Below are 27,191 nucleotides of genomic sequence, written 5' to 3'. Positions count from 1 at the left end.
TATCAAAAGCCTTTCTAAGATCCAAATATATAATATCAAAGTTATTCCCTGCATCCAGTTCTTTTGTGACTACATCATAGTATCCAATCAAATTGGTCAGACAAGACCTGCCCTTAACAAACCCATGCTGTGTCTGAGCTATAACTGAATTCTTGTCCAGATGATCCTGCAGTGCTTCTTTAACCAGTGCCTCCATTAATTTTCCTGGAACCGAAGTTAAACTAACAGGTCTATAATTACTTGTGTCAGCCTTTGATCCTCCTTTGTGAATTGGGGTTACATTTGCACATCTCCAGTCCATGGGTACCTCCCCTGAGTCCAAAGAAGCTCTCATAATTATGGCTAGGGGTTTGCTTAATTCCTTTGCTGCCTCCTTTAATATAACTGGATAGATCCCATCCACCCCGGGTGCCTTTTTTATGTTTATCCTCAACAATTTCTCCTCCACTTTCCTCTCAGTTATTAGAAAATCATCTAGCTCACTGCCAATGTTTACTTCACCTACGACATTCCCCTTCCTGAATAACTCCTCATGTGTGAATGTAGATGCAAAATACTCGTTTAGATTGTTAGCCACCTGAGCTGGATCCTCAACTGTTGAACCATCAACATCCAGTGGACCAATCTGATTCATCCCTTTCCTTCTTGAGTTTAAATAGGTAAAGAACTCTTTTCTGTTTTTCTTTGCATCCTTTGCCAAGGATTTCTCATAATCTGCCTTTGCCTGCCTAATCTCCTTTGTGACTTGGTTACAGACCAACTTATATCTATCATAGGCTTCCACGTCACCCATTAATTTGTATGTATCCCATGCATTTTTCTTCTCTGCCATATGTCTCATTAGTTCATCTGACAACCATTTAGGCCTGAACCTTGAACAATATTTCTTGGTTGTGTTAGGGTAACAAGGAATTGGATGTGTTAGGGTAACAAGGAATAGGCATAGGAGCATGTATGCTTGCATGTATACCAATGCTAGAAGTATAGTAAATAAATTTGATGAATTTGAAGTGTTGGTCAAGACATCAAAGGCGGATATTGTTGGGATAGCAGAGACGTGGTGTCACAAAGATATAAGGAATGCAGAACTGGAATTTGGGGAGTACAATTTGTACAGAAAGGATAGACAGGACAGAAAGGGAGGAGGTGTTATGCTGTTAATTAAGAAAAACATAAAATCAAAAGAAGTTGCGTCCAGTTGATATAGATGGACAGTGCACTGTTGAGTCAGTTTGGTGTGACATAAGCACTGCGAAAGCAAAAATAAGAGTAGGAGTGTGTTATAGGCCTAATGACTCGAATGAGTACAATGAACAATTGTACAGAGAAATAGAGTGGGTCAGTAAATCAGAATGTCTTATAATGGGAGATTTTAACTTCCCAGATATTGACTGGAACTTGTGGGTTGGTCACTCACACACTAGTCAGACTTTTGTGGATTTATTGGATGATTGTTTTCTGCAGCAGCATGTTCGAGAGGCAACCAGAGAAAGTAATACTCTTGATCTGGTTATCAGCAGTGATCATTCGTGTATTAAGAATTTGCAGATAAAGGAACCACTAGGTGGCAGTGATCACAGTGTGCTGAAGTGGGATTTACTCAAAGAGGTAACTACCGTCAGGGGTAAAGGAAAGGGTTTTTGCTTCCGTAAAGGGGAGTACAGTGTTCTCAGACAGTTTTTAAATTCTGTACAGTGGGATCAACTGACGATGTTACAAACAGTAAATTCTAAGTGGGAAGCATTCAAGGAATTAATCGTGGAAGCTACTAGACTTTTCATACCGATGAAGAAATATCGTTCAAGGTTTAGGCCTAAATGGTTATCAAATGAACTAATGAGACTCGTGACAGAGAAGAAGAATGCATGGGATGCATATAAATTATCAGGCGACGCAGAAGCCTGTAGCAGATATAAGCTAGTCTGTAATCAGGTCACAAAGGAGGTTCGGCAGGCAAAGGCGGATTACGAGAAATCTTTGGCAAAAGATGCTAAGAAAAACAGCAAGGATTTCTTTACTTATATAAACTCTAAAAGGAAGGGGTTGAATATGATTGGTCCACTTGACATCGATGGTTCGACTGTTGATGATCCTGCTCAGATAGCAAACAAACTGAATGAGTATTTTGCATCTACATTCACACGTGAGGAATTATTACAGTTTGAAAATGGAAGAAGGTTATCAAATTGTAGCAGTGTGCTTAATGATTTTGTAATAACTGAGAGCAAAGTGGAGGAGAAATTGTTGAAGTTAAACATGAGAAAGGCACCTGGGGTGGATGGGATCTATCCAGTTATATTAAAGGAGGCGGCAAAGCAACTGAGCAAACCCTTAGCCATAATTATGAGAGCATCCTTGGATTCAGGGGAGGTTCCCACGGACTGGAGATGTGCAAATGTATCCCCAATTCACAAAGGAGGTTCGAAGGGTGACACGAGTAATTACAGACCAGTTAGTTTAACTTCTGTTCCGGGTAAAATAATGGAGTCACTGGTTAAAGATGCATTGCAGGATCATCTAGACAAGACTGCAGCAATAATTCAGACACAGCATGGGTTTGTTAAGGGAAAGTCTTGTCTGACAAATTTGATTGGTTATTATGATGTGGTCACAAAGGAACTGGATGCAAAAAATAATTTTGATATCATATACTTGGATTTCAGGAAAGCTTTTGACACTGTTGCGCATGGAAGACTACTGTACAAATTGGAGCAGAATGGTATTAAGGGTAAGTTGCTACAATGGATAAAAGGATGGTTAAGTGGGAGAAGACAGAGGGTGGTAATCAATGGGTGCTGCTCTTCGTGGACTAATGTTATTAGTGGAGTCCCACAGGGTTCGGTGTTGGGTCCACTGTTGTTTTGTATATTTATCAATGATATTGATGAAGGTATATCAGGCTTAATGTCGAAGTTTGCAGATGACACGAAGGTTGGCAGGGTTGTTAATGACAGTAATGGCAGTGTGCTACTGCAACAGGATCTAGATAATTTGGGCAGATGGGCTAAGAAGTGGCAACTGAAGTTTAACCTTGACAAATGCAAAGTACTGCATATGGGTAGAAGTAACCCCAGAGAAACGTACCAACTGTGTGGTACTACAGTTAAGGTGGTAGAAAATGAAAAAGACCTGGGAGTAATTGTGCAGTCAGATATGAAGTTTTCTGAGCAATGTAGACAGGCTGCTAGGGCAGGTCATGGGGTTTTGTCAATGATATATAGGAATTTTGCTAGCAGGGAAAAGGAGGTGATTGTCCCTCTGTATAAGGCAATGGTCAGGCCACGCCTTGAGTACTGCGTACAGGTCTGGAGGCCTCATTTTAGGAAGGATGTAGATTTGCTTGAGCGTGTACAGAGAAGAGCAACACGATTGGTGAGGGGAATGAAGGGATCCTCTTACCAAGAGAGGCTTAAGTTCTGCAAATTGCAGTGGCTGGAGACTAGGCACCTGCGCGGTGATCTTATTGAGGTCTATAAGGCCTTGAATGGGTTGAGCACGCTGAATTCTGATGGGATCCTCCCACTTGTTCAGAATACGAACCTACGGGGACATAAGTTCCAATTAAGAAAGCATAGATGTAGAATAGATGTGCGGAAATTTGCCCTTAGCCAGCGGGTGGTTAATTGCTGGAACAAACTTCCATCTGTCGTTGTGGAAGTTGATAGCTTGAATAAATTTAAGGAGGAACTGGACAGGCATTTGGAGGGTATGGTGTGATTTTTTTTTTTTTTGGCTGATGCTGCATAAGCTCCTACACTTGCTTTCTTGCATCAAGTGCCACTACTACTACTATATTATGCATACTTGTAAGTTTCAGTTGTGCAACCTCAAATTCTTACAGTAAAGTGTAACTGTTTCCATATGAAGATGCCATATGTTTGTATTGTACATTTTAGCAATCTTAGCTTTGTGTACAATTTTATGTGTATTTGCTATACAGTAAACCCCCACTATTCACGATCGCCGATTTAATATAAAATGAAACCTAAAAAAATGTGAATTTTAAAGCGCCGTGAATATTTTCACCCATAACAAAACATGGGCATGTCTAAAATTATCTTTCCCGGTCAAAACAGCGCTCAGTAGGTGGGGGGAGAGGGGTGACAAAATCGCGAGTGTGGATGTTTCTCGCTAATCCTTGTTCAGTATGTGTTATGCGCTTGTCATGGAAGGTTTCGTCGTTTCCTTTTAATTTATATGCTTATAAATTGAATAAATTTATCAATTTATATGCTTACAAAAGTGATAAATCTACAGTTCTGCAGTGCAAAACAGACATTTTCGAGTGTGTTAATGGAAGAAAGTGACTTTATTGTGGACAAGTTCTTTCTAACCCCTACAAAAATATGGCTACGAATAACAAGAGAAATATGAAAATATCAAAGAAGGTGATGGACATTAGCGAATAAAATTGAGTTATTAGATAAAATTTCTAATGGTGAAAGTGTCTCCTTAGTGGCAAAAAATTATAAAATCAGTGAGTCAACGGTACGATCAATCAAGAAATCGGAAGAAAACATCTGCCGTAGTGTCCGTGAAAACGCGCTAATTGCTTCAAAAATTTGCTGTGTTACTCGTGATGTTAAATTAGAAAAAATGGAAAAAGCTTTAAATCTGTGGCTAGAAGACCGAACTCAAAATAATATTCCGTTAAGTTCACTCATCATTCATGAAAAGGCAAAACTCCTTTATCAACACTTTAGCGAAACTGGTGATAGCACTGGCGGGATACGTTTTTTAGCTAGAAAAGGCGCTGGTTTGAAAGATTTGTTTGAAATTTCTAATAAATATTACATTTAATATTAAATTGTTTCTTATTTTCATTTCGATGCCATATGCTTGCATTTCACTATGTACTGTCTATGTACATAGTCATATTATGAAGGTACATATAATACATACATAGACAAAATTTTAGACTAGTTTTTCTTATATATTTCATACTTTGGAACAGAACCCCTTTATTACTATGGGAGCCATAACTCAGTATTCGCGTTTTCGGTATTCGCGACATTTCTCAGGAACGTAACCCCCGCGAATAGCGGGGTTTTACTGTATTATCTTTGCTACTCTTATTTATATCTTAACTCAGCCAGTCTATTTGTAGGGTCATTAATTTTCATTCATTTTTTGGTCTTGTTTACCTCAAGTAAAAATCATCTGTTATATATGATATCAGAGGGTTAATTAAGTAAAACAAAATATTTGTTTCCTTGAGAAATTATTTTAATCAGAACTTTCTTTCTTAAATTCAGTGATGCCTAAAACTAACACCTCCATTTTCTTTTATTACCTTAAACGTAATTCAACTGCACCACTGTTATTTAACTAGGATAGGATATAAACTTAATATTATGTTGGAGTTCCCTTCTATCCCTAATTACCTCTAGCAACACCACCTTACTTCGTAGTAAACCTTACTCCATAGTTAATCTTGTCTGATTATGATTGACAAAAAAATAAGATTAAACAAGATTCTGAAAATTATTATGTGCTCTCTGTTGTCATGTCTTTGGCACAGGTATTGCTAGAAACCTTAAACCCATGGAAAAATTTTTGTATTCTGTCTGTATATGTGTGTTTACATATACAGATACTTAACTCTGACCAATAATAATGCTGTAAAATGTCACAAAGCATTTCACATTTTATGGCTATGTTCATATTATAATATTATTGTGCATTGATATACATGCCAAAGGTGTGGGAGGGGGTGGCGTAGATGTGATTTGCTAGATACCCCATTTTTTAATGGTTTTAATGGTGAAGCAACCAGCAAATAATAAACCTAAAATATGCATTTGTGTTATTCCAACCTTAATAAAAGCTAAGATTGGTGGGCCTTTATATGTATAGGTTTGCATATACATTATAAACAATATTTTGTATATATAGCATTATATCTTAATTTCTATAAATCCAATCTGTTACAACAAAATGAGTTCAACTAATTATAGTTGAATTCATTTAAAAAAAAAAAGCCGAGGTATAAATTTTTTTAATATTAATATATTTTTATATTTTCTAGTGTTACTAATATAATAATTAAATAACTATTAATTCATATGTTTAAGTAATACTTAGACAGCTACTAATATAATCTTTCAGATTGTATTAACTATATTTACTATATGTATCTGTTTCCCCTTCATTTTAAATCTTTGTTATATTATTGACTGCACATCACAGACATCAGTGTCTCGTTTCTATGAACACTGGTTAAACAGCAGGTGATGGGAAGAAAGTGTGGCAATCAGATGAATCAGCTTTCCTTTTGTATCAAACCGGCAAAACAGTATGTATGTGTGTGTGCATGATGGTGACAGCAAGATGCAGTGGACATAACATGCATGGTTTGAACAGTGTGGATTGGCAGCAGCAATGTTCTGGTCTGAGAAGTGTTTTGTGGGCAAGTGTTTGATGGCAGCAGCATATCACACCATTGCTGATCACGTACACATTTGATGTTCCTTCTGTTCCTTTATAGTGATAGCATCATCCATCAGGATAATGTGTTGTTCCACTGGGAACAATACGTTATTCCCAGTGGAACATTTCTGTTTAAACATTTCAAACCATTTCTGCATGTGCAGAAATGGTTTGCTGAACACTTTGAAGACCATCTTCAGAAGCCCCCAGTTCCCCAGAAACTCATTGAATATCTGTTGATTGAAATTAAAGGGGATTGTCAAGCAATGTAGATCCATTGTCCTCCAGTGTGGAACAATTATGGGATGCTACATTGATTGCATATTAATCATAACTCCAGACATACTCATGTGTGTTATTCCATGGATGTTACAGATTGTAACATCCATGTCTGATATGTGCATGCCTTTCTGTAATCCTACAGAGCCCAATTTGTATTAGGTAGGTGGTCCTCTTTCAGGTGTCCTTTCTGTACATATTGTTAAGATAAAATTGGTGCATATGCACACAGTATTAAAGAATAAAATACAGGAAGAACATCCAAAATTTGTTGTCCAATATCTCAATATTAAAGGTTTTGTGTGTATGTGAGAGAGTGAGTGAGTGAAACTGGGTTATTTCATTAGAAAACAGGCCTTGTGCGTCAGGTTGCATTATATCATCAAAGTTTCTTGTGACGACCGACTAACTGGTTAAAATAAATTTATTAAAATAAAAATATAATATATACATAAGATAAAACAGAAATAAAATAAAAGCGTTAAAATACAATAAGATAAAAGAGTTAAAATATATATAATAAAAGCATTACAATATATAGTAGCTTTCGAAGCAAAGTGCCTCTTCATCAGCTAGTCTGTGAATGGTGTACTTCAGTATATATTGATGGTTACAATAGCACAAGTCAGCTGGGCATGATCATATATCACGGGTCTGGTGTCGGTAAAGCAGAATTACGTACACGTGATGATAGCCAGCGCTCATCGCACTGCAATACAGTACATTCTATAATAGGATGTAAATGTACTCCCCTCATCAGATTCATAGTACTATTATTGGTGGCTATGTGTAGTGCTTCAAGCCATGAGTGCTGGCAGTAATCAGGTGAATAGTCGACGATTTCAATTCAATGCAAAAGTTGTTCTCTGAATAGTACTGACGAATTCGTTCTCCAAATTCAGTTATATTAAAGTTAAAAATATTTAGCTTAACACTTTCGAAAACTCATCGGTTGCTTTGTAACTATGCGTTTATTTGTGGCGACCACTCTTGTAGTAGTAGTAGTAGTAGTAGTGGTAGTGGCATGTAATGCAAGAAAGCAACTGTATGAGCTTATGCAGCATCAGCCAAAAAATATAAAATAAAAAATAAAATAAAAAAATCACACCATTCCTCCAAATGCCTGTCCAGTTCCTCCTTAAATTTATTTAACCTGTCAACTTCCACAACGACAGATGGAAGTTTGTTCAGCAATTAACCACCCGCTGGCTAAAGGCAAATTTCCACACATCTATTCTACATCTGTCTTTTCTTATTTGAATTTATGCCCCCTTAGATTCGTAATCTGAACAAGTGAAGGATCCCATCAGAATTCAGCGTGCTCAACCCATTCAAGGCTTTATATACCTCAATCAGATCACCGCACAGGTGCCTGGTCTCCAGCCACTGCAATTTGCAGAACTTAAGCCTCTCTTGGTAAGAGGATTCATTCCCCTCACCAATCTGGTTGCCCTTCTCTGTACACGCTCAAGTAAATCTACATCCTTCCTAAAATGAGGCCTCCAGACCTGTATGCAGTATTCAAGGCGTGGCCTGACCATTGCCTTATACAGAGGGACAATCACCTCCTTCTCCCTGCTAGCACAATTCCTATATATCATTGACAAAACCCCATGACCTGCCCTGGCAGCCTGTCTGCATTGCTCAGAAAACTTCATATCTGACTGCACAATTACTCCAGGTCTTTTTCATTTTCTACCACCTTAACTGTAGTACCACACAGTTGGTACGTTTCTCTGGGGGTTACTTCTACCCATATGCAGTACTTTGCATTTGTCAAGGTTAAACTTCAGTTGCCACTTCGTAGCCCATCTGCCCAAATTATCTAGATCCTGTTGCAGTAGCACACTGCCATTACTGTTATTAACAACCCTGCCAACCTTTGTATCATCTGCAAACTTCGACATTAAGCCTGATATACCTTCATCAATATCATTGATAAATATACAAAACAACAGTGGACCTAACAACGAACCCTGTGGGACTCCACTAATAACATTAGTCCACGAAGAGCAGCACCCATTGATTACCACCCTCTGTCTTCTCCCACTTAACCATCCTTTTATACATTGTAGCAACTTACCCTTAATACCATTCTTCTCCAATTTGTACAATAGTCTTCCATGTGCAACAGTGTCAAAAGCTTTCCTGAAATCCAAATATATGATATCAAAATTATTTTTTGCATCCAGTTCCTTTGTAACCACATCATAATATCCTATCAAATTTGTCAGACAAGACTTTCCCTTAACAAACCCATGCTGTGTCTGAATTATTGCTGCAGTCTTGTCTAGATGATCCTGCAATGCATCTTTAACCAGTGACTCCATTATTTTACCCGGAACAGAAGTTAAACTAACTGGTCTATAATTACTCGTGTCACCCTTTGATCCCCCTTTGTGAATTGGGGATACATTTGCACATCTCCAGTCCGTGGGGACCACCCCTGAATCTAAGGATGCTCTCATAATTATGGCTAAGGGTTTGCTTAGTTGCTTTGCCGCCTCCTTTAATATAACTGGATAGATCCTATCCACCCCAGGTGCTTTTCTTACGTTTAACTTCAACAATTTCTCCTCCACTTTGCTTTCAGTTATTACAAAATCATTAAGTATCCTGCTACAATTTGATAACCTTCTGCCATTTGTAAATAAACCAGTATAGCCTTACTCTTGAAAGTGTACTATCCTCCACACAAAGTCCACAATTTATCAAATTTATGTATTTATTTATTATTAGTATTTATTTATTTATTTATTTATTATTAGTAGTATAAGACAGAGCTACGATGCTAAATGCGTTCTACGTTGTATTTCAATATTTGAAGAAGAATAAGGAATTTACCTCAATATGGTACATAGAACAATTCCTTCCTAATGATACTCTCCAGCAAATAAATGAAAATAAAATTAATGCAAATTAATTACAGTAATAAAATTAATTTAAAAAACAATTAACAAATTAAAACAAGTTCAAGAAAATTTTGTAAAAAATTTCCCTTCCTCCCTTCCCTTCTTTTTTCAAAATTTGCATTGAACTTGTTTTAATTTTTTAATTAATTTTATTTTCATTTATTTGCTGGAGTGTGCCATTAGGAAGTGTTCTATGTGTCATATTGAGGTAAATTTCTCTTATTCTTCTACAATTATTTATTATTATTATTTTTTAAATTGCATATAAACACAGCTGTACCTTCACTGTAAGTAAAAATATTTTGGCTAAAATTTTGCTGTGCAATGTGCTACAATCAGTTCATCTGGCTACATCTATGACATTCGTGACTTATCTCTGTACTCATCCCTTGGATGAGTAGTCTTTGGTCTTTAATAATTGCTATTGACAAAACATTATTGCTATTGAAAACAATAGCAATAATGTTTTGGTTCATATTTTTGAATTTCCAACTATTGGCAATGTAAGCTGCCATTTCAAGCATTTATTTGCTTTGAAAATTAATCTTTATTGATATTAACAATTAATATTAATTGTTAATAATTTTGATATAAATCTTTACTGCTTTCTATAGTGAAAGAAAGTATTCTCTGGGCTGTATCATTTGTATTGCCCTTGTGGGGAAACCCTGAAGAACAAAACTTGAAGCCAGCTTCAAGCTTTTTCCAGATGTTTCTTATGGCTGTATTTATTTTTCTTACCCTCCAGTTACATACTGTATAGCTGTTTAATATTTTAATAAGTAAAACAGGCATTCATCTGAATGTGGCTATGGAGAATTTTGTTCACAATTTCTGCTTTATCCGATGTTCAAGAATAGTTGACTGACTATACAGTACTATACAGTATGTGTATTGTTCAGAAAACTGAAATGAAATCTGAAACCTAGCCTGTCACTTGTATCAAGGTTACTGGATAAAGTATCTGTATTACACTCAAATATTATTATACAGACTCTGTATGCTGATAAAACATATCATAATGTTCCTTCTTTGAAGTGACCTTCCTCAGCCAATGAAATCAAGACAATTGCAGGTGTTCTTGTTAGTTTCAGAAAACTTTCCTGCCATCAAAAAAGTGGGAAGTTGTTCAGTTTCAATCACACGAGGTGGGGAAAGATCTAAACATTTTTTTATTCCTAAAAAAAAGTATGAAAGTCGTAAAAAATATCCCATACATTATTTTGTTTTTGTTTGTTTTTAACCTTGTTATTTTATTATTTAAAGGAAATATTATTGGAACAGTTTTATATGTGATTGCTTCGATAACTCTGTGGTGTCAAGTTTCTCGTTTCAGTCAACAGTTTATCAAATAAAAAATAAGTTAATCATACAAAAAAATTATCAAAAAGTAGATGGCTGTGCTTCTGATGTATTTTCCCTTTTATCCTTGTTTGAATTTTGATATTCATTTCATGTTTGGATATATTTATTATCCAAAAGCTGGTAATCTCCAGGTCCTGAGGTTGCTCTATTTTGGATGTTACACCTGTACTATATTAGCATAATGAATACATAAAATGTAAAAGCCAGGTTAAAGGACTATAAATATAATAGCTTAATGGAATGATATCTAATGGAAAGCTAAAAACATGAGAGAGATTAAATCATTTAAATTGAACATAAATATGATAAAACAAGATGCATTTAAATATGAAAAACGTGTCAAGGGGTAAATTTACAACTTAAAAAAATTTTAAAATTTATTCAATTTTGAAAAAAAAAATTTGAGATGGCCTTAAAATCCCTAATTATGTTGATTTCTGTTTAATTATTGTTGTTGTGCTGATTTGTATTTTGTCAGCTTCAGAATAATGGGACCGAAATAAACTTTTGTAGCTTGAAGATGAATATGCATTTGATTAGCATCGAAGTGAGATTAGTTACAAGTGTTTTAATTAGTATATGAAAAGGGAAAATAACTGGGAAATTATGGCTAGGAGAAAACTTTGTAGATTACTTTAATAAATATCTACCAAATTTGTAAGCATTATCTTGAAGACTTTTCCAATGGGAAGTGTTTTGGATATGCAGAGATCAGGTTTTCAGTGATTTGATTATAAGGTGTGAGGCACTGTGTTTGTGCTTTTTCAAAATAAAAAAAAAAATAAAAAAATATGTCTTTGGTGAACAGACTGACCAACAGCAATCAGGATAGGTAAAAATTATCGTGTGAAACACTGATATGAAGATACTGCAATTGACATTCTTAGTGAAACATGCTTTCTAGTATTTGCAGTTTTGAGTTTTAGAGAAGAAATCATTCTTTCTGGATGAGAGAAACTGCTATACAAGATGTGGCAATAAAGTTCCTGAACTTGCTGTTGCAGTCATGTTCACAGAGACTGAAAATAAACATATAAGTTGTATGTTTTAGTTTAAACTTCCTCCAACAGACGTGGTACAGAGACTGTCTGTTAGGCTGACAGGTTGCAAATAACAACCAGTTTCATTAGTAGCATTAACGTTCCATGTCACAATTTTGCAATGGAGCAACAAATTAATATTAAATTTTGCTTTTAACTGGGAAAACCTGAAAGAAATGTATGACATGTTTAAAAACTATTATGGCGATGAAACATTGTCATACCAGTGTGTATAAATTAGTATTAGTATTAGTAACGGCCGTATGGTGCAAGAAAGCCTATGGCTTATGCTGCACCAGCCAAAAAAAAAAAAAAAAAAAAAAAATCCGAACAAAACAATGATAAAAACAAAAATTAAATAAATAAATAAATAATAATAATTAATAAATAAATAAAAATAATAAAATGAAATAAAAAATAAATAAATGATATAAACAATTCAAAAATGGACATGACAATGTTCACAATGACCCAAGAAGTGGACATCTACCAACCTCTCAAAATGAGGACAGAGTTACAAAAGTTTGGGGAAATTGTAGCAAGAGGTTTGTTTGACCCTCAGAGGAAATGATTTGTCAAATTCTGCATGAAGATTTAGAGAAAAGGAAGGTCTGTGTAAAATTTGTGCTCAGCCTTTTTTGCACAGCCTCACAGATGAACAGAAGCGACAAAGAGTGTCATCATGCAAAGATTCATCCAGACTTGTCAAGACAATCCTAATTTCCTTTCTGTATTTTCAGTGGAGATGAGTGTTGGGTGTTTCAGTATGGCCCAGAAAAGATGCATCAGAGCATGCACGGACTTCAAAATCATCACCAAGACTTAAAATGTTTCTTTTACAGAAGTCCAGATGATGCTGATCATGAGCATCCACATGTCATCATTTGGGCAGAAATCAAGACTATGCTGATCATGTTTTTCAACAAACAGGTTGTGGTTCACAAGGAATTTGTACCTGAAAGGGGGAGAGAGTCAGTGCCTCATTCAGCTTACAAGTGTTATAAAGACTATCGAATTAAATTTCCTGGGTAACGCCACAATTTGGAGAGAAAGGCAGCTGGTTCTTGTTGCACAATAATGTGCGATAACAATGAAATGTGGCATTGTAAAGATCAACCATCCACACTACTCTCCCAATCTACCCCCAGAGGACTTCTTCCTCTTTCCTAAGGTTCTCAAAGGAAAGTGATTTCGGGATGTTAAAGTCATAAAGAAAAACATAACCACTGAAGTGAATATCCTCTCTTTGGATGCTTTCACTGACTCTTTTCGGACACTTTTAGAACATTGTAATAAGTGCATTCAGTCAGATGGTAATTACTTCAAATAAAAATAAAACCATTTTTGAACTCCTTCACTTTGTGTTCTTTTTATTGAACCAGTCCTGGAACTTTATTGCCATACCTCATATGTATTGAAAAGGAAGTTGAGCATCCACATGTAATCATTTGGGCAGCAGCAGCATCCTATTGAGCTGTATTTTTGTAAAGGTGCTGTAAATCACTAGGCTTATCTTGAGTGCCTGTTTCGTTATAAATTGGAGGTAGAAATTTGAAAGAGATAACAGTAGGCCAGAATGCACTGGAACAATGTTCCGGTACTTTTTTCTAAATGTCATAATAGAAAATCATTAAATTTATACACCTAATATTATGAAACAATGACATAATCAAAGGGGAGGAAGAAAAATATCTATTTTACCCATTGCTACTAAAAATATATATTAATAGTAATCTTTAAAATTAATAATTTCTTTAAAAATTTATTTAAAAACAAAAATATAAATTTTGCGATGAAACTTGAACGTTTGTTACTAAAGTATGAAGTATTAGATAAAGAGGTCCAACGAATGAGATATACTGTGATGCATGCGAATGCTGCATTTTGATTCGCCACGAGCTGAATGCTAGAACTGGAATTTATTTATTACTGTTTCTTCTAAGGTAATTGATTTTTACGGGATTAAATATATAAATTTAAATTTACATAATTTCGGTATTTAAAAATTAAAAGAAGGGATTTTCATTAAATACAAAATGAGCGAAAAATGCAAGCAAACAACATTAAATTTCTTGATTAAAAAAAAATGTACAAACATGTGGAAATGATAACGACATGACCTCTTCTTTTCCATCAAGATCTAAAGATGAGAGAAACAGTGATACAGAATTAAAATTTAATTGGCTCCATGTTTGGAATGCTGCCATGTGGACTGAGAAGGCGAAAAAAAGCATATCCTTGGCTTACATGCAACGCCAGAAAATTAGGTTTGACTTGTGCTGCTGTAAAAAAATTAGGGCCGTCTAAAACGCAGGGAGTTAGCATTTCAAAGGAATGGAGTTTGGTAGGGGGGTATCATCTTATGGCAGAGATAAAAGTGCACAATTCACATCTTTGCGTAAGAAAATTTATAAACATTCAAAAAGTACTTCACATACACAGATTGAAAAAATCTTACAAGCTGCAAATGAACAACATTTAGAAGCAGTAATTGATCAAATGAATGATCAATTACATCCGAAATTTCTTGCACCTGTAAGGTTTTTAGAACTGCATATTATATTGCGAAACATGATCGATCATATTCTGACCATTTTGAGTTGTTACAACTTCAAGAATTGAATGGCACTGTTATTGCTCATGGTTTGTTTTCAAGATTAAGTGCTATTAATATAAAAGAGTATGTCGCAAGGCAAATGAAATTAAAATTGTGCCAACTAATTGTGGACATATGTCGAAACTTATCAATTCTCATTGATGAGTCTACCACTCTAAGCAAGAAAACTACTCTGATTATTTATTTAAAATGTGAAACCAATAAAATGAAAGATCCACATTACTTATTTCTTGATTTAATCGAATTGCCAGATCAAACAGCTTTCACAGTAACAGAGTGTCTCTTAAAATGTCTTGAAAAATACGGATTTGACGACAATTATTTAAAACACTATTTAATTTCTTTTACGAGTGATGGGGCAAGTGTTATGTTGGGCAGAAAATCCGGAGGTCGAAATAAATTATTAGAAAAATATCCAAATTTGTTCATATGGCATTGTTTAAACCATTGGCTTGAGTTATCAGTTAGAGATGCAATATCAGAAGTTCATGGAATTAACCATTTTCAAATATTTATGGACAGGCTGTACAGTCAATCTCCAAAAAAACCAGAGAGTAATAGAAGCATGCACTACCAGCATCGACAAAGAAATTAAAAGGATTGGATACTTGATTGTAAGGTGGGTGGTCCTTTAGGACCATATCAGTAGTTTGACAAAATTTTGCATCTTTATGCCATCATTTTGAAAATGCCAGTAAAGATAACAACTGAAACAAAACTGAAAAATCCATGTTCAATGGATTATATAAACAAATTTCATCCAAACAGTTTCTAAATTTAACAATGTATTGTTTGAGCTATTGATTCTTTCAGAGTTATAGCAACAAAGAGATACAACACCAGTATATGCAGACAAATTGATTTGTCATACAATTCGTTACTTGGAATTTTTAAAAGATCCTCAAAAAGGAAAAACGTTGTTAGAAGTTTTAGATGCTATTGAAAAAATGCAATTATTTTCAGTAACATTAATGCTTAGAAATCAATTTCTAAACAGTATTACACAAAGCATAGGCTGAGCGTTAGTACAGATTCTACTGAATTTACTGAAGGAATTTCAACTTCAGACATTATAAAAGAGTTGCGAATTCTTGAACCAAGCGAATGGCCATCTGAAATTGATCTTGGATTTGGAGAAAATGAAATAGAATCTCTCTGTAAACATTTTAATTTATCTTTCAAATTATTTTTTGCATCCAGTTCCTTTGTAACCACATCATGTAAATGATGTCTACTTTCCCCATGCTTTATATTTTCCATGGTTTTTTTTTTCTGCCTTAGTAACAGAGAAAAACATCTAAAATTTTGGCCATTTCAACTTTTTCCCACTTCAGTAATGTTTTCAGCTATTTCATTTAGCAGTTCAACAAAGTATTTACTTTGTGTCCAAAAAATCATTCTTTTCTGTTTGAAAGTCATCTTTACCATTATTGATTACTTTACTTTTTTTCTTCCTGTTCGTAAATCAACATATTTGTTAAAAATATCAGATTTACAAAACACCCAAATATTTTCCAAAAATTTCCACATCATACCTATTTTTTTTAAGTCTCTTAGCCCTTTTACTTTCTTTATTTTCCAATAAAGATTTGATAAGTTCAATTGCTGAAATTTTATTATTTTATTTTTTCTTGAACTTCTTGGGTCATCGTGCAATGAGAAATTGGTCTTGTTATAATCCAAGTGAAATGGTAGCATTGTGGATCCAAATACTAATGCATTTTTATAATGGAAATTTGTAAGGTAAAATAGTTGATAATGTTATAAACAAATGGAAGTGGCTTTTTTTTGGCAGATTGAAATACTATACAGATCACAAGGCCTCGTTTTAGGAAGGATGTAGATTTACTTGAGCATGTACAGAGAAGGGCAACAAGATTGGTAAGGGGAATGAAGGGATCCTCTTACCAAGAGAGGCTTAAGTTCTGCAAATTGCAGTGGCTGGAGACCAGGCACCTGCACTTTGATCTGATTGAGGTGTATAAGGCCTTGAATAGGTTGAGCACGCTGAATTCTGATGGGATCCTTCCACTTGTTCAGATTATGAACCTAAGGGGACATAAATTCAAATTAAGAAAAGAAAGATGTAGAATAGATGTGCGGAAATTTGCCTTTAGCCAGCGGGTGGTTAATTGCTGGAACAAACTTCCATCTGTCGTTGTGGAAGTTGACAGGTTGAATAAATTTAAGGAGAAACTGGATAGGCATTTGGAGGAAGTGGTGTGATTTTTTTTTTTTTTGGCTGATGCTGCATAAGCTCATATACATGCTTTCTCGCATCACAAAAGCCGAGAGTTAGGGTTGAATTTGAAAGTGTCTGCAATTCTGCCCAGACACAATAAAAGGGAGTATATGATGAGAGCCTTGTCAATCAATCTGGCCCTGGAAAGAATGTGCTAGGCTCGAGGGGTAGAATTTTTTTCAGCCTGGACTGTACTTGTTAACAGAAGAGACTGCTTCTATAGGGATTGGATACACTTAAATAGAAAGGGTGCAAGAATATTTGCTGATGCTATCGAGGCAGTGTTAGGTGGGTCGGAAAACTGAATGCTTAGAGGGATACAAGGACTAATAGTTTAACAGTAGCCGTAGGCAGAGGTGAAGGTGATTCTTGCACAACTTCTATTAGAATAAGTAGCGACCTGGAGTGTGGGGTGTTGGGGGTTTCAGGGACGGATGGCAGTCATCCTGAAATAGGTGGGTATATGGGATGTGTTAGGGAAACTAGAAATAGGAGTAGGAGCATGAATGCTTGCATGTATACCAATGCTAGAAGTATAGTAAATAAATTTGATGAATTTGAAGTGTTGGTCAAGACATCAAAGGCGGATATTGTTGGGATACCAGAGACGTGGTGTCACACAGATATAAGGAATGCTGAACTGGAATTTGGGGAGTACAATGTGTACAGAAAGGATAGACAGGATAGAAAGGAAGGAGGTGTTATGCTGTTAATTAAGAAAAACATAAAATCAAAAGAAGTGCATCCAGTTGATATAGATGAACAGTGCACTGTTGTGTCAGTTTGGTGTGACATAAGCACTGCGAAAGCAAAAATAAGAGTAGGAGTGTGTTATAGGCCTAATGACTCGAATGAGTACAATGAACAATTGTACAGAGAAATAGAGTGGGCTAGTAAATAGGAATGTCTTATAATAGGGGATTTTAACTTCCCAGATATTGACTGGAACTTGTGGGTTGGTCACTCACACACTAGTCAGACTTTTGTGGATTGATTGGATGATTGTTTTCTGCAGCAGCATGTTCGAGAGGCAACCAGATCTGGTTGCATCTAGAACATGCTGCTGCAGATCTGGTTATCAGCAGTGATCATTCGTGTATTAAGAATTTGCAGATAAAGGAACCACTAGGTGGCAGTGATCACAATGTACTGATGTGGGATTTACTTAAAGATTTAATTACCATCAGGTGTAAAGGAAAGGGTTTTTGCTTCCGTAAGGGGGAGTACAGTGGTCTCCGACAGTTTAAATTCTGTACAGTGGGATCAACTGACGATGTTACCAACAGTAAATTCTTAGTGGGAAGCATTCAAGGAATTAATCGTGGATGCTACTAAAGTTTCATAGCTATTAAGAAATATTGTTCAAGCTTTAGGCCTAAATGGTTATCTAATAAACTAATGAGACTCGTAACAGGGAAGAAAAATGCATGGGATGCATATAAATTATCAAGCGACTCAGAAGCCTATGGCAGATATAAGCTAGTCTGTAATCAGGTCACAAAGGAGGTTAGGCAGACGAAGGCAGATTACAAGAAATCCTTGGCAAAAGATGCTAAGAAAAACAGCAAGGATTTCTTTACTTATATAAACTCTAAAAGGAAGGGAATGAATCTGATTAGTCCACTTGACATCGATGGTTCGACTGTTGATGATCCTGCTCAGATAGCAAACAAACTGAATGAGTATTTTGCATCTACATTCACACTTGAGGAATTATTAAGGTTTGAAAATAGCAGAAGGTTATTAAATTGTAGCAGGATACTTAATGATTTTGTAATAACTGAAAGCAAAGTGTAGGAGAAATTGTTGAAGTTAAACATAAGAAAAGCACCTGGGGTGGATGGGATCTATCCAGTTATATTAAAGGAGGTGGCAAAGCAACTAAGCAAACCTTTAGCCATAATTATGAGAGCATCCTTGGACTCAGGGGAGGTTCCCACGGACTGAAGATGTGCAAATGTATCCCCAGTTCACAAAGGGGGATCGAAGGGTGACACGAGTAATTACAGACCAGTTAGTTTAACTTCTGTTCCGGGTAAAATAATGGAGTCACTGGTTAAAGATGCATTGCAAGATTATCTAGACAAGACTGCAGCAATAATTCAGACACAGCATGGGTTTGTTAAGGGAAAGTCTTGTCTGACAGATTTGATAGGATATTATGGTGTGGTTTCAAAGGAACTGGATGCAAAAAATAATTTTGATATCATATTTGGATTTCAGGAAAGCTTTTTACACTGTTGCGCATGGAAGATTATTGTACAAATTGGAGCAGAATGGTATTAAAGGTAAGTTTCTACAATGGATAAAAGGATGGTTAAGTGGGAGAAGACAGAGGGTGGTAATCAATGGGTACTGCTCTTCGTGGACTAATGTTATTCATGGAGTCTCACAGGGTTCGGTGTTAGGTCCACTGTTGTTTTGTATATTTATCAATGATATATTTATCTAGATCTTGTTGCAGTGTGCTACTGCAACAGGATCTAGATAATTTGGGCAGATAGGCTACGAAGTGGCAACTGAAGTTTAACCTTGACAAATGCAAAGTACTGCATATGGGTAGAAGTAATCCCAGAGAAACGTACCAACTATGTGGTACTACACTTAAGGTGGTAGAAAATGAAAAAGACCTGGGAGTAATTGTGCAATCAGATATGAAGTTTTCTTAGCAATGCAGACAGGCTGCCAGGGCAGGTCATGGGGTTTTGTCAATGATATATAGGAATTTTGCTAGCAGGGAGAAGGAGGTGATTGTCTCTCTGGATAAGGCAATGGTCAGGCCACGCCTTGAGTACTGTGTACAGGTCTGGAGGCCTCATTTTAGGAAGGATGTAGATTTACTTGAGCATGTACAGAGAAGGGCAACAAGATTGGTGAGGGGAATGAAGGGATCCTCTTACCAAGAGAGGCTTAAGTTCTGCAAATTGCAGTGGCTGGAGACTAGGCACCTGCGCGGTGATCTGATTGAGGTGTATAAGGCCTTGAATGGGTTGAGAACGCTGAATTCTGATGGGATCCTTCCACTTGTTCAGATTACGAACCTAAGGGGGCATAAATTCAAATTAAGAAAAGACAGATGTAGAATAGATGTGCGGAAATTTGCCTTAAGGCATCGGGTGGTTAATTGCTGGAACAAACTTCCATCTGTCGTTGTGGAAGTTGACGGGTTAAATAAATTTAAGGAGGAACTGGACAGGCATTTGGAGGGAATGGTGCGATTTTTTTTTTTTTTTTTTGGCTGATGCTGCATAAGCTCATTCATTTGCTTTCTTGCATCACATGCCACTACTACTACTACTACAAAGAATACTCTTCAGTACCTGCTGAAGATTTTATTTGTGTAGGTGTTGTGAGCTTCCAGTTGAGCAGTAACTCACTCTCATACTGTCATGTTAGCATGTGGCTTTGGCAGTGGCAAATTACTATATACTTTCAAAGTACTGTATAAATTTTACTTTTTGATATTTTGGAAGTGTTATTAAAGGACAAGACATTCTCCCTTATTAGGAGCACTGTCTTGTCCTTTTTGTGTGTTTTTGTGGCCAGAAGGATTTAAACTGCATAGTTAATGCAATGGTGTTATTGCTCAGAAAAGTAAAAATTTTGTCTTGACATCAAGTTGCAATATCAGATTGTACCAATTTCAAACAAGTCTCATCAAAAGGTTAATTTGCAATTTATTTAAAAGATGAGATTGCTGTGGCAGCCCCTTTGTCTCTCATCAGATATTAGTGGTCTCTTTTAAATAAAAATGGCGCCTCTGTAGCCAGGTGGGCAGGAGCAGCAGTGCGTAGCACATACTTCTTGATTAGACCAGGGTTCGAGCCCATGAGCCACCAAATACAGAGGATGCGGAAAGGTCAGGGAATGACCACCGCATATCCTCGGAGCAATATGGCCTTAGTTGCTAATGCTCCTAAAAACCAAATAACAACAATCTTTTAAATAAATGGGGGTAATACCCTTTGTTTCCGAATAGTGCAGTACCAGGGCAACTCATGAAAGCAAAGTTTGTTCTGCTGTTTACAATGACTATTGCATTAACTAGACAGTTTAAATCCAGGCAGATATAAAAACATGCAAAAGGACAAGGCAATCCTCCTGGCTGCATGGAAGTAGATGAAAATTTCTGTATTACTGTTGTTTACAAACAGTAGTCTGCTATGAAAGCTGTCAAGTGTCCAGGCTTTTATAGCACCTTAATGACAAAAATTATTTTTGTCATTAGCTATAAAAAAAAAGGGCTATATTATCGTATAATGGTGTAGTGCTGAGAAACTTAAGTTTTCTATCACTAATTATCAATCAGTTGCTAACTTTGCCCACAAATAGCAAATGCAATGATTGCAGCAGTGACAAGAAGTGGAATTTCATACTTAATGAAGGATCATCTTGGGCCCTGAATATCAGTAGGGATTCTAATTATATCTGTAAGCAACACATCTTTGAAGTTGAATTTGAAATTGATTTTTGAAACAATTTTATTAATAGTTCATATGTAATTCATTAAAAATATAGAAGTCCATGACCTTATTCACATATTCTGTTATTTGCAATCATCCCAGTATAGTATCCCTTGCCAATATGCAGGATAGTGTGTATTTTATTATTTGCTCTTATGAAGTTTATATATATATATATATATGTGTGCGTGTGTGTGTTTTTTCTTTCTTTTGTGATAATTACATATTCTTTTTTTATTATTATTATTATTAGTTACTGGAAATATTTGGTTCTGGAACTGCTTGTGTAGTGTGTCCTGTTAGCCATATACATTATTTGGGTCAAGAACTTGACATTCCTACCATGCAACATGTAGAACCTCTTAACATGCGTTTTCTAAAAGCGTTAACCGATATTCAGGTAGGTCTCTCTCTCTCTCTCTCAATGCCTTGCTGTTTCATATATACATATCGGAATTTCTAACACTAAATACTTTCTCAATGCATGTTATAGTGCCGCCTCCGTAGCCAGGTGGGCAGGAGCAGCAGTGCGTAGCACACGCTACTTGGTTAGACCGGGGTTCAAGCCCGTGACCACCAAATATGGAGGATGCGAAAGGGTCAGGGAAAAACCACTGCATATCCCCAGAGCAATATGGCCTTAGTTGCTAATGCTCCTAAAAAAAAAAACCAAATAAATAACAAGCATGTTATAGTGAGAGGTGTGAAATATGTGTTAATGTAAGTTAGGCATAATTGTCAAATTGCATTAATTATATCAGTAGGGACATTTTGAAAGTAGACAGAACAAGTAGATCACACTTTATTGGCATTTGTATCAGGTTATTAGAACATAAGAAATATTTCAGACCAACTCAGTCTGAAATTTTAAACTGTTTGCATTTTTTTTGTTTTAATGTTTTTGCCTTTTACTGTTCAGTGGTTAATTTATTTAATTCTAAACTTTATTGCCAGTTATAAGCATTCATCAGCTATTCATTAATAATATCTTCAGTTCTCCCCCCCCCCCCCCCCAAATCTACAGATGGATTTCTTTCCATCTTTCAACAAGTGCTGTATGTGCACTCTGAACCGATTGACCTACCTATTTATTGTATGAAAATGATATTAAATTGGTTGCAGTCTACTGCCATGCCATACTAATGAAGTGGCTAGCTTATGAAAACTGCTCTGAATGCATTTATATATCTCATTCAGTTGCGTAGTTTTGTCATCAAAAATTAAATTTAATTCTGGTTATTATCATTTTCAGCTCCTCATTACGTTCTTTTGAATGATATATGATTTGACTTTGTAGATGCAAAACAAGACTGAGATCATAGGCAAACATATATTCAAGAATGGTTTCTGTAATATATAATTGATTTAATTGCTACTGCTGCTTGCCTGTAGTATTTGGGGAAGGAGGACTTATAAGTGATATATTTTTGAATTTGACTGTTATAGAATTTTAAAGAAACAATTTTGAGTTTTAGAATGAATTACATACATTCTTCTTGTTTTCAAGAATGAATGTCAGGCTGTCACGTTTTGCATTCAAAAATCAACTGCTGTTTAAATATTATTGTTAATGCAACTGTTAACATTGCCAAAAACAAAGTATTATCTGATAATGTATGATTTAATGAACACTTTTCAGGGTGGGCATTAGCTGGCAAAGAATGCCTTGAATGAAAAATAAAACTTGCTCCACTTAGAATATGGAAGGATTACCTCCTCTGCAGTGGTGGCTGACACCTGATACACTTTTAGAAAGCAGTATTCACAGAAAAGAAATCAATTCCAGCAATATTCCAAGTTTCCAAAAATAAAGGCATTCCATAAGTCTGGAAAAAAATTAAAACTCAGTTACAGGAAATAGAGGAAGTGTTGGTAATAGAGGAATGCAATTTTTACCATTAATACTCTGCATACAAGTTACAGGGTTTACGTTACGTTACGTTACAAGTTACGTTATATTTTTTAACCAATCTCTGCTGGGCCAAGATCATCATCATCCATTTTTTCATCAACAATCAATGGTTTGATTCTTCATAGGTAGCTGACAAACTGAATGAGTATTTTGCATCTACATTCACACATGAGGAGTTTTTTGGAGAGGGGAATGCCAAAAGTTTATCTAACTGGCAGAAAGCTAAATGATTTTGTAATAACTGAGAGCAAAGTGGAATTGCTGAAGTTAAACATAAGGAAGGCACCTGGGGTGGATGGAATCTATCCAGTTATTAAAGGAGGCAGAAAAGGAAGTAAGCAGGCCTATAGCCATGATTATGAGGTCCTTGTACTCGGGGAAGGTCCCCATGAACTGGAGATGTGGAGCTGTTTCCCCAATTCATAAAGGGTGATCAAAAGGTGACATGAGTAATTACAAACCTGTTAGTTTAACTTCTGCTGGGAGAAAATAATGGAGCCACTGGTTAAAGAAGCACTGCAAGATCATCTAGACAAGACTGCAGTTACAGTTCAGACACAGCATGAGTTTGTTAAGGGATAGTCTTGTCTGGCCAATTTGATTGGATATTGTGATGTGGTCACAAAGGAACTGGATGCAAAAATTAATTTTTATATCATACACAATCGATTCCTGTTATTTGGGACACATCGGGACTAGTGCATTTTGGCCCGATTAAGCGGCTGCCCCAATTATGAGAAGTTTCACGTAAATAGTTAAAAATACAGTGCACCCTCGCTTTATAATTGGTTCACTCTACAATCAAATCACGTTATTGATGGCTGATGGCTTACCATAGTAAAGTACCATTCACTATACGATGTGTAATAAGCGCCAGTCATTGTGATCACGTTTGTGAATTGAATTTTAATTCTATTAAACAGCGATTCTAATTAGCAAAAATAGGAGGAATATTATCCACAGGCTGTAAAAGTAAAGATATATTAAGCACAATTTACCCTTTATTACCTTACCAATTAAAAAATTAAATGATATGTGATAATCAGAAGAATATACGTGATAATTGGATATAATTCGTATTAATAATAATTAATACGAATTGTAATTGTACATACTGACTAGTTGACTTTCTGTTCACTGACATTTGTGGGTGGGGGTTAAAATTTAAAACAGTAAAAAGATAAGCAATCAATAACGACGAACACGGCGCACAAATTGAAAGTAACATGAAACGCACAAGTGAGAATGGAGTAACAAGTTACGAACCTTTAAAAATAGGAATGAAGAGAAGATTCTGAAAAGTAATTTTTTTATATGATTGAAGATTCCATGGAAGTGTAAACACATTTCACCATAATAACCCACAGAATTCCAGCTGTCGGTATTATTGCAAATTCAATAGTTTACTATCTGTTTATGATAGAGTGCACTTACAGAAAAGCCCAATAAACAGGTGACTGCTAATTGTTTTTATGGTTGTGACCTCCAGAAATCTGACCAAACCACGAGAGTTTGGTCAAAGACAATCGTAGGGTAATCTCCAGTGCTGTGCTCTCCTGCCCCAATTAAATAGCATGTTGTCCCAATTACATGAAGTAAACCCTGGGTATTTTCTCAATTTGGTTCTGTTCTTTATGATTTGTCCCAAATAAATGGCTGCCCCTATTAACCGGAGACCCAAATAACTGGACTCCACTGTACTTGGATTTTAGGAAAGCTTTTGATACTGTTGCACATAGAAGACTACTGTACAAGTTGGAGTAGTATAGCATTAAGGAGCAAGTTGTTACAATGGATAAAGGGATGGTTGAGTGGGAGAAGATGCAGTGGTAATCAATGGACTACTGTTCTTCATGGACTAATGTTAATAGTGGAGTTCCCCAGGGGTCCATGTTAAGCCGACTGTTGTTTTCTGTATTTATCAGTGATATTGATGAAGGTATACCAGGCTTAATGTCCAAATTTGCAGATGGTGTGAAGGTTGGTAGGGTTGTTAATGACAGTAAGCACAGTAGTACGCTACTGCAACAAGATCTAGAAAAGTTGAGCGGATGGGCTGAGAGGGCAAGTGAAGTTTAACATTGACAAATGCAAAGTACTGCATATGGGTAGCACTAACTCCAGAATAACATACCAACTGTGTAGTACTACGCTCAGGGTAGTGGAGAATGAAAACGACCTCAGGGTAATTGTGAAGTCAGATATGAAATTTTCTGAGCAGTGCAGACAGGCTTCAAGAATAGCTCGTGGGGTCTTGTCAATGATATATAGGAATTTTGATAGCAGGGATAAGGAAGTGATTATCCCCTTGTATAAGGCAATGGTTAGGCCATACCTTTATTCTTATTATTTTTTTATTTTTTTTTTGCTGGTGCAGAATAAATCATAGGTTTCCTTGCACCATGTGACCATTACTAATTCAGGAACTCCTCGACTTACGTAAGTCGGGGAATTTCCCCATGCTTGTGCAGCACTTGCAACTGTGCTCACTGAATTGATTGAATCAAAAAAAATGTTCGACAAACATGTAAATAGAATTATTTATTGTATTTATTCAATTTGTTATTTCATGCGCAGGAAAAAATTGCAAAAGCGTTCAATTTAAAAAAAATTTCAAAATTATAAAATTACAAAAAAGAGGAGACAGGCATAATTGCCAGAATTGACGCCTTCAGCTGATAGTACGCCGCTGCGAAGGTTGAGGGCTATGTAGATTTAGAAACTGCTCAACCTTACGAAGGAACATATTAGTGGATGACTGGACGGTGGCTTTTTTCTTTTCATCATAGATTTATTTGTAGCAAGCAAGCATATCGTTCACCCCTCTGTTGACTTTTAAGATTCGTTCGCCGTCAGGATCCATCTTCTCAAACCTCGCCATTGCCAATGCAATTTCATGAAATGCCATTGCGTCTCTCTGGTGATGAACATCTCGGCTCCTCGTTTTGTTCATCTTGAGCTTCATCAGCATTTTCTTCTTTCACTATTGCTGCCTGCAAGTCAATAAGTTCTTCATTAGATAATTCCTTCTCTTCTTCCTCTATTAACTCCTCCACGTCTTTGGCATCAACCCCCAACTGAAGTAGCTCTGCAACCTTTACAATCTTATCTGTAACCGCTTCATATGATTCATCTTTTTCAAATCCTTCGAAGCCATTTACGTGTTGTGAGCATATTTTCTTCCATGCGCCATTTAAAAAACTTTTAGTGATTTCCACATAGGCCTTATTACTGTTTAAGATGGCATGGTAAATATTATAAGATTTCCAAAAGTCTCTTAACGTAAAATTTTTCTCACTGTCTACTGCAGACAATGATTGAGCAAATGTGCGTAAATAGTATACTTTTAAATTTGAAATAACACCCTGATCCATAGGTTGGATGAGTGAAGTCATGTTTGGTGATAGAAATGACTCAAGTTCAAATTGAAATAATCTAGATGCGTAGGATGTCTGGGAGCATTATCTGATAGAAGCAAAATCTTGAAAGGAACATCGTCTTTACAATATTTTTCAACCTCAGGAATGAAGCAGCATTTAACCCAATCCTCAAAGAGAGAGATTGTTATCGATGCTCTCTGTTTCGATCGGAAATGCACAGGTAGGGTGGCTTTATTGATGCTCTTAAATGCACAAAGATTTCCAGAATGGTACACAAGCAGTGGATTTAATCTGTAATATCCCCCTGCATTAGCCCTAAGCAAGAACGTGGCCCTATCTTTTGATGCCTTGAAACCTGGCATTGTCTTTTCCTCTTTGGCAATGTATGTTCGATCCGGCATTTTTTTCCAATACAGAGCAGTCTCATCAACGTTAAAAATTTTCTGCATTGAGCCGCTTTCATCAATAATTTTTTCCAATACATCACAAAATTTCTCTGCAGCTGCAGAATCGCCACTGGCGACTTCACACATACTTTAACGTTTTGGAAAT

At 36.0% G+C, this 27,191-nt stretch overlaps 1 protein-coding gene across 2 annotated transcripts in view; it reads left to right on the top strand.

The window, feature by feature from the left end:
* The window catches only part of Bcat (Branched chain amino acid transaminase), a 209,644-nt gene that overhangs the window by 171,374 nt on the left and 11,079 nt on the right, over positions 1–27,191 (top strand). For both annotated transcript variants that reach the window (XM_090386842.1, XM_090386841.1), the window contains one exon: positions 21,601–21,747. In XM_090386842.1, coding sequence (XP_090242968.1) covers positions 21,601–21,747 — 147 coding nt within the window. The remainder of the gene's footprint in view (positions 1–21,600; positions 21,748–27,191) is intronic.

Source organism: Mastigoproctus giganteus, chromosome 12, assembly GCF_048544385.1.
Source record: "Mastigoproctus giganteus isolate SK-2022 chromosome 12, ASM4854438v1, whole genome shotgun sequence".
NCBI classification, from domain to species: domain Eukaryota; kingdom Metazoa; phylum Arthropoda; class Arachnida; order Uropygi; family Thelyphonidae; genus Mastigoproctus; species Mastigoproctus giganteus.
This window is presented reverse-complemented; position numbering and strand designations above follow the sequence as displayed.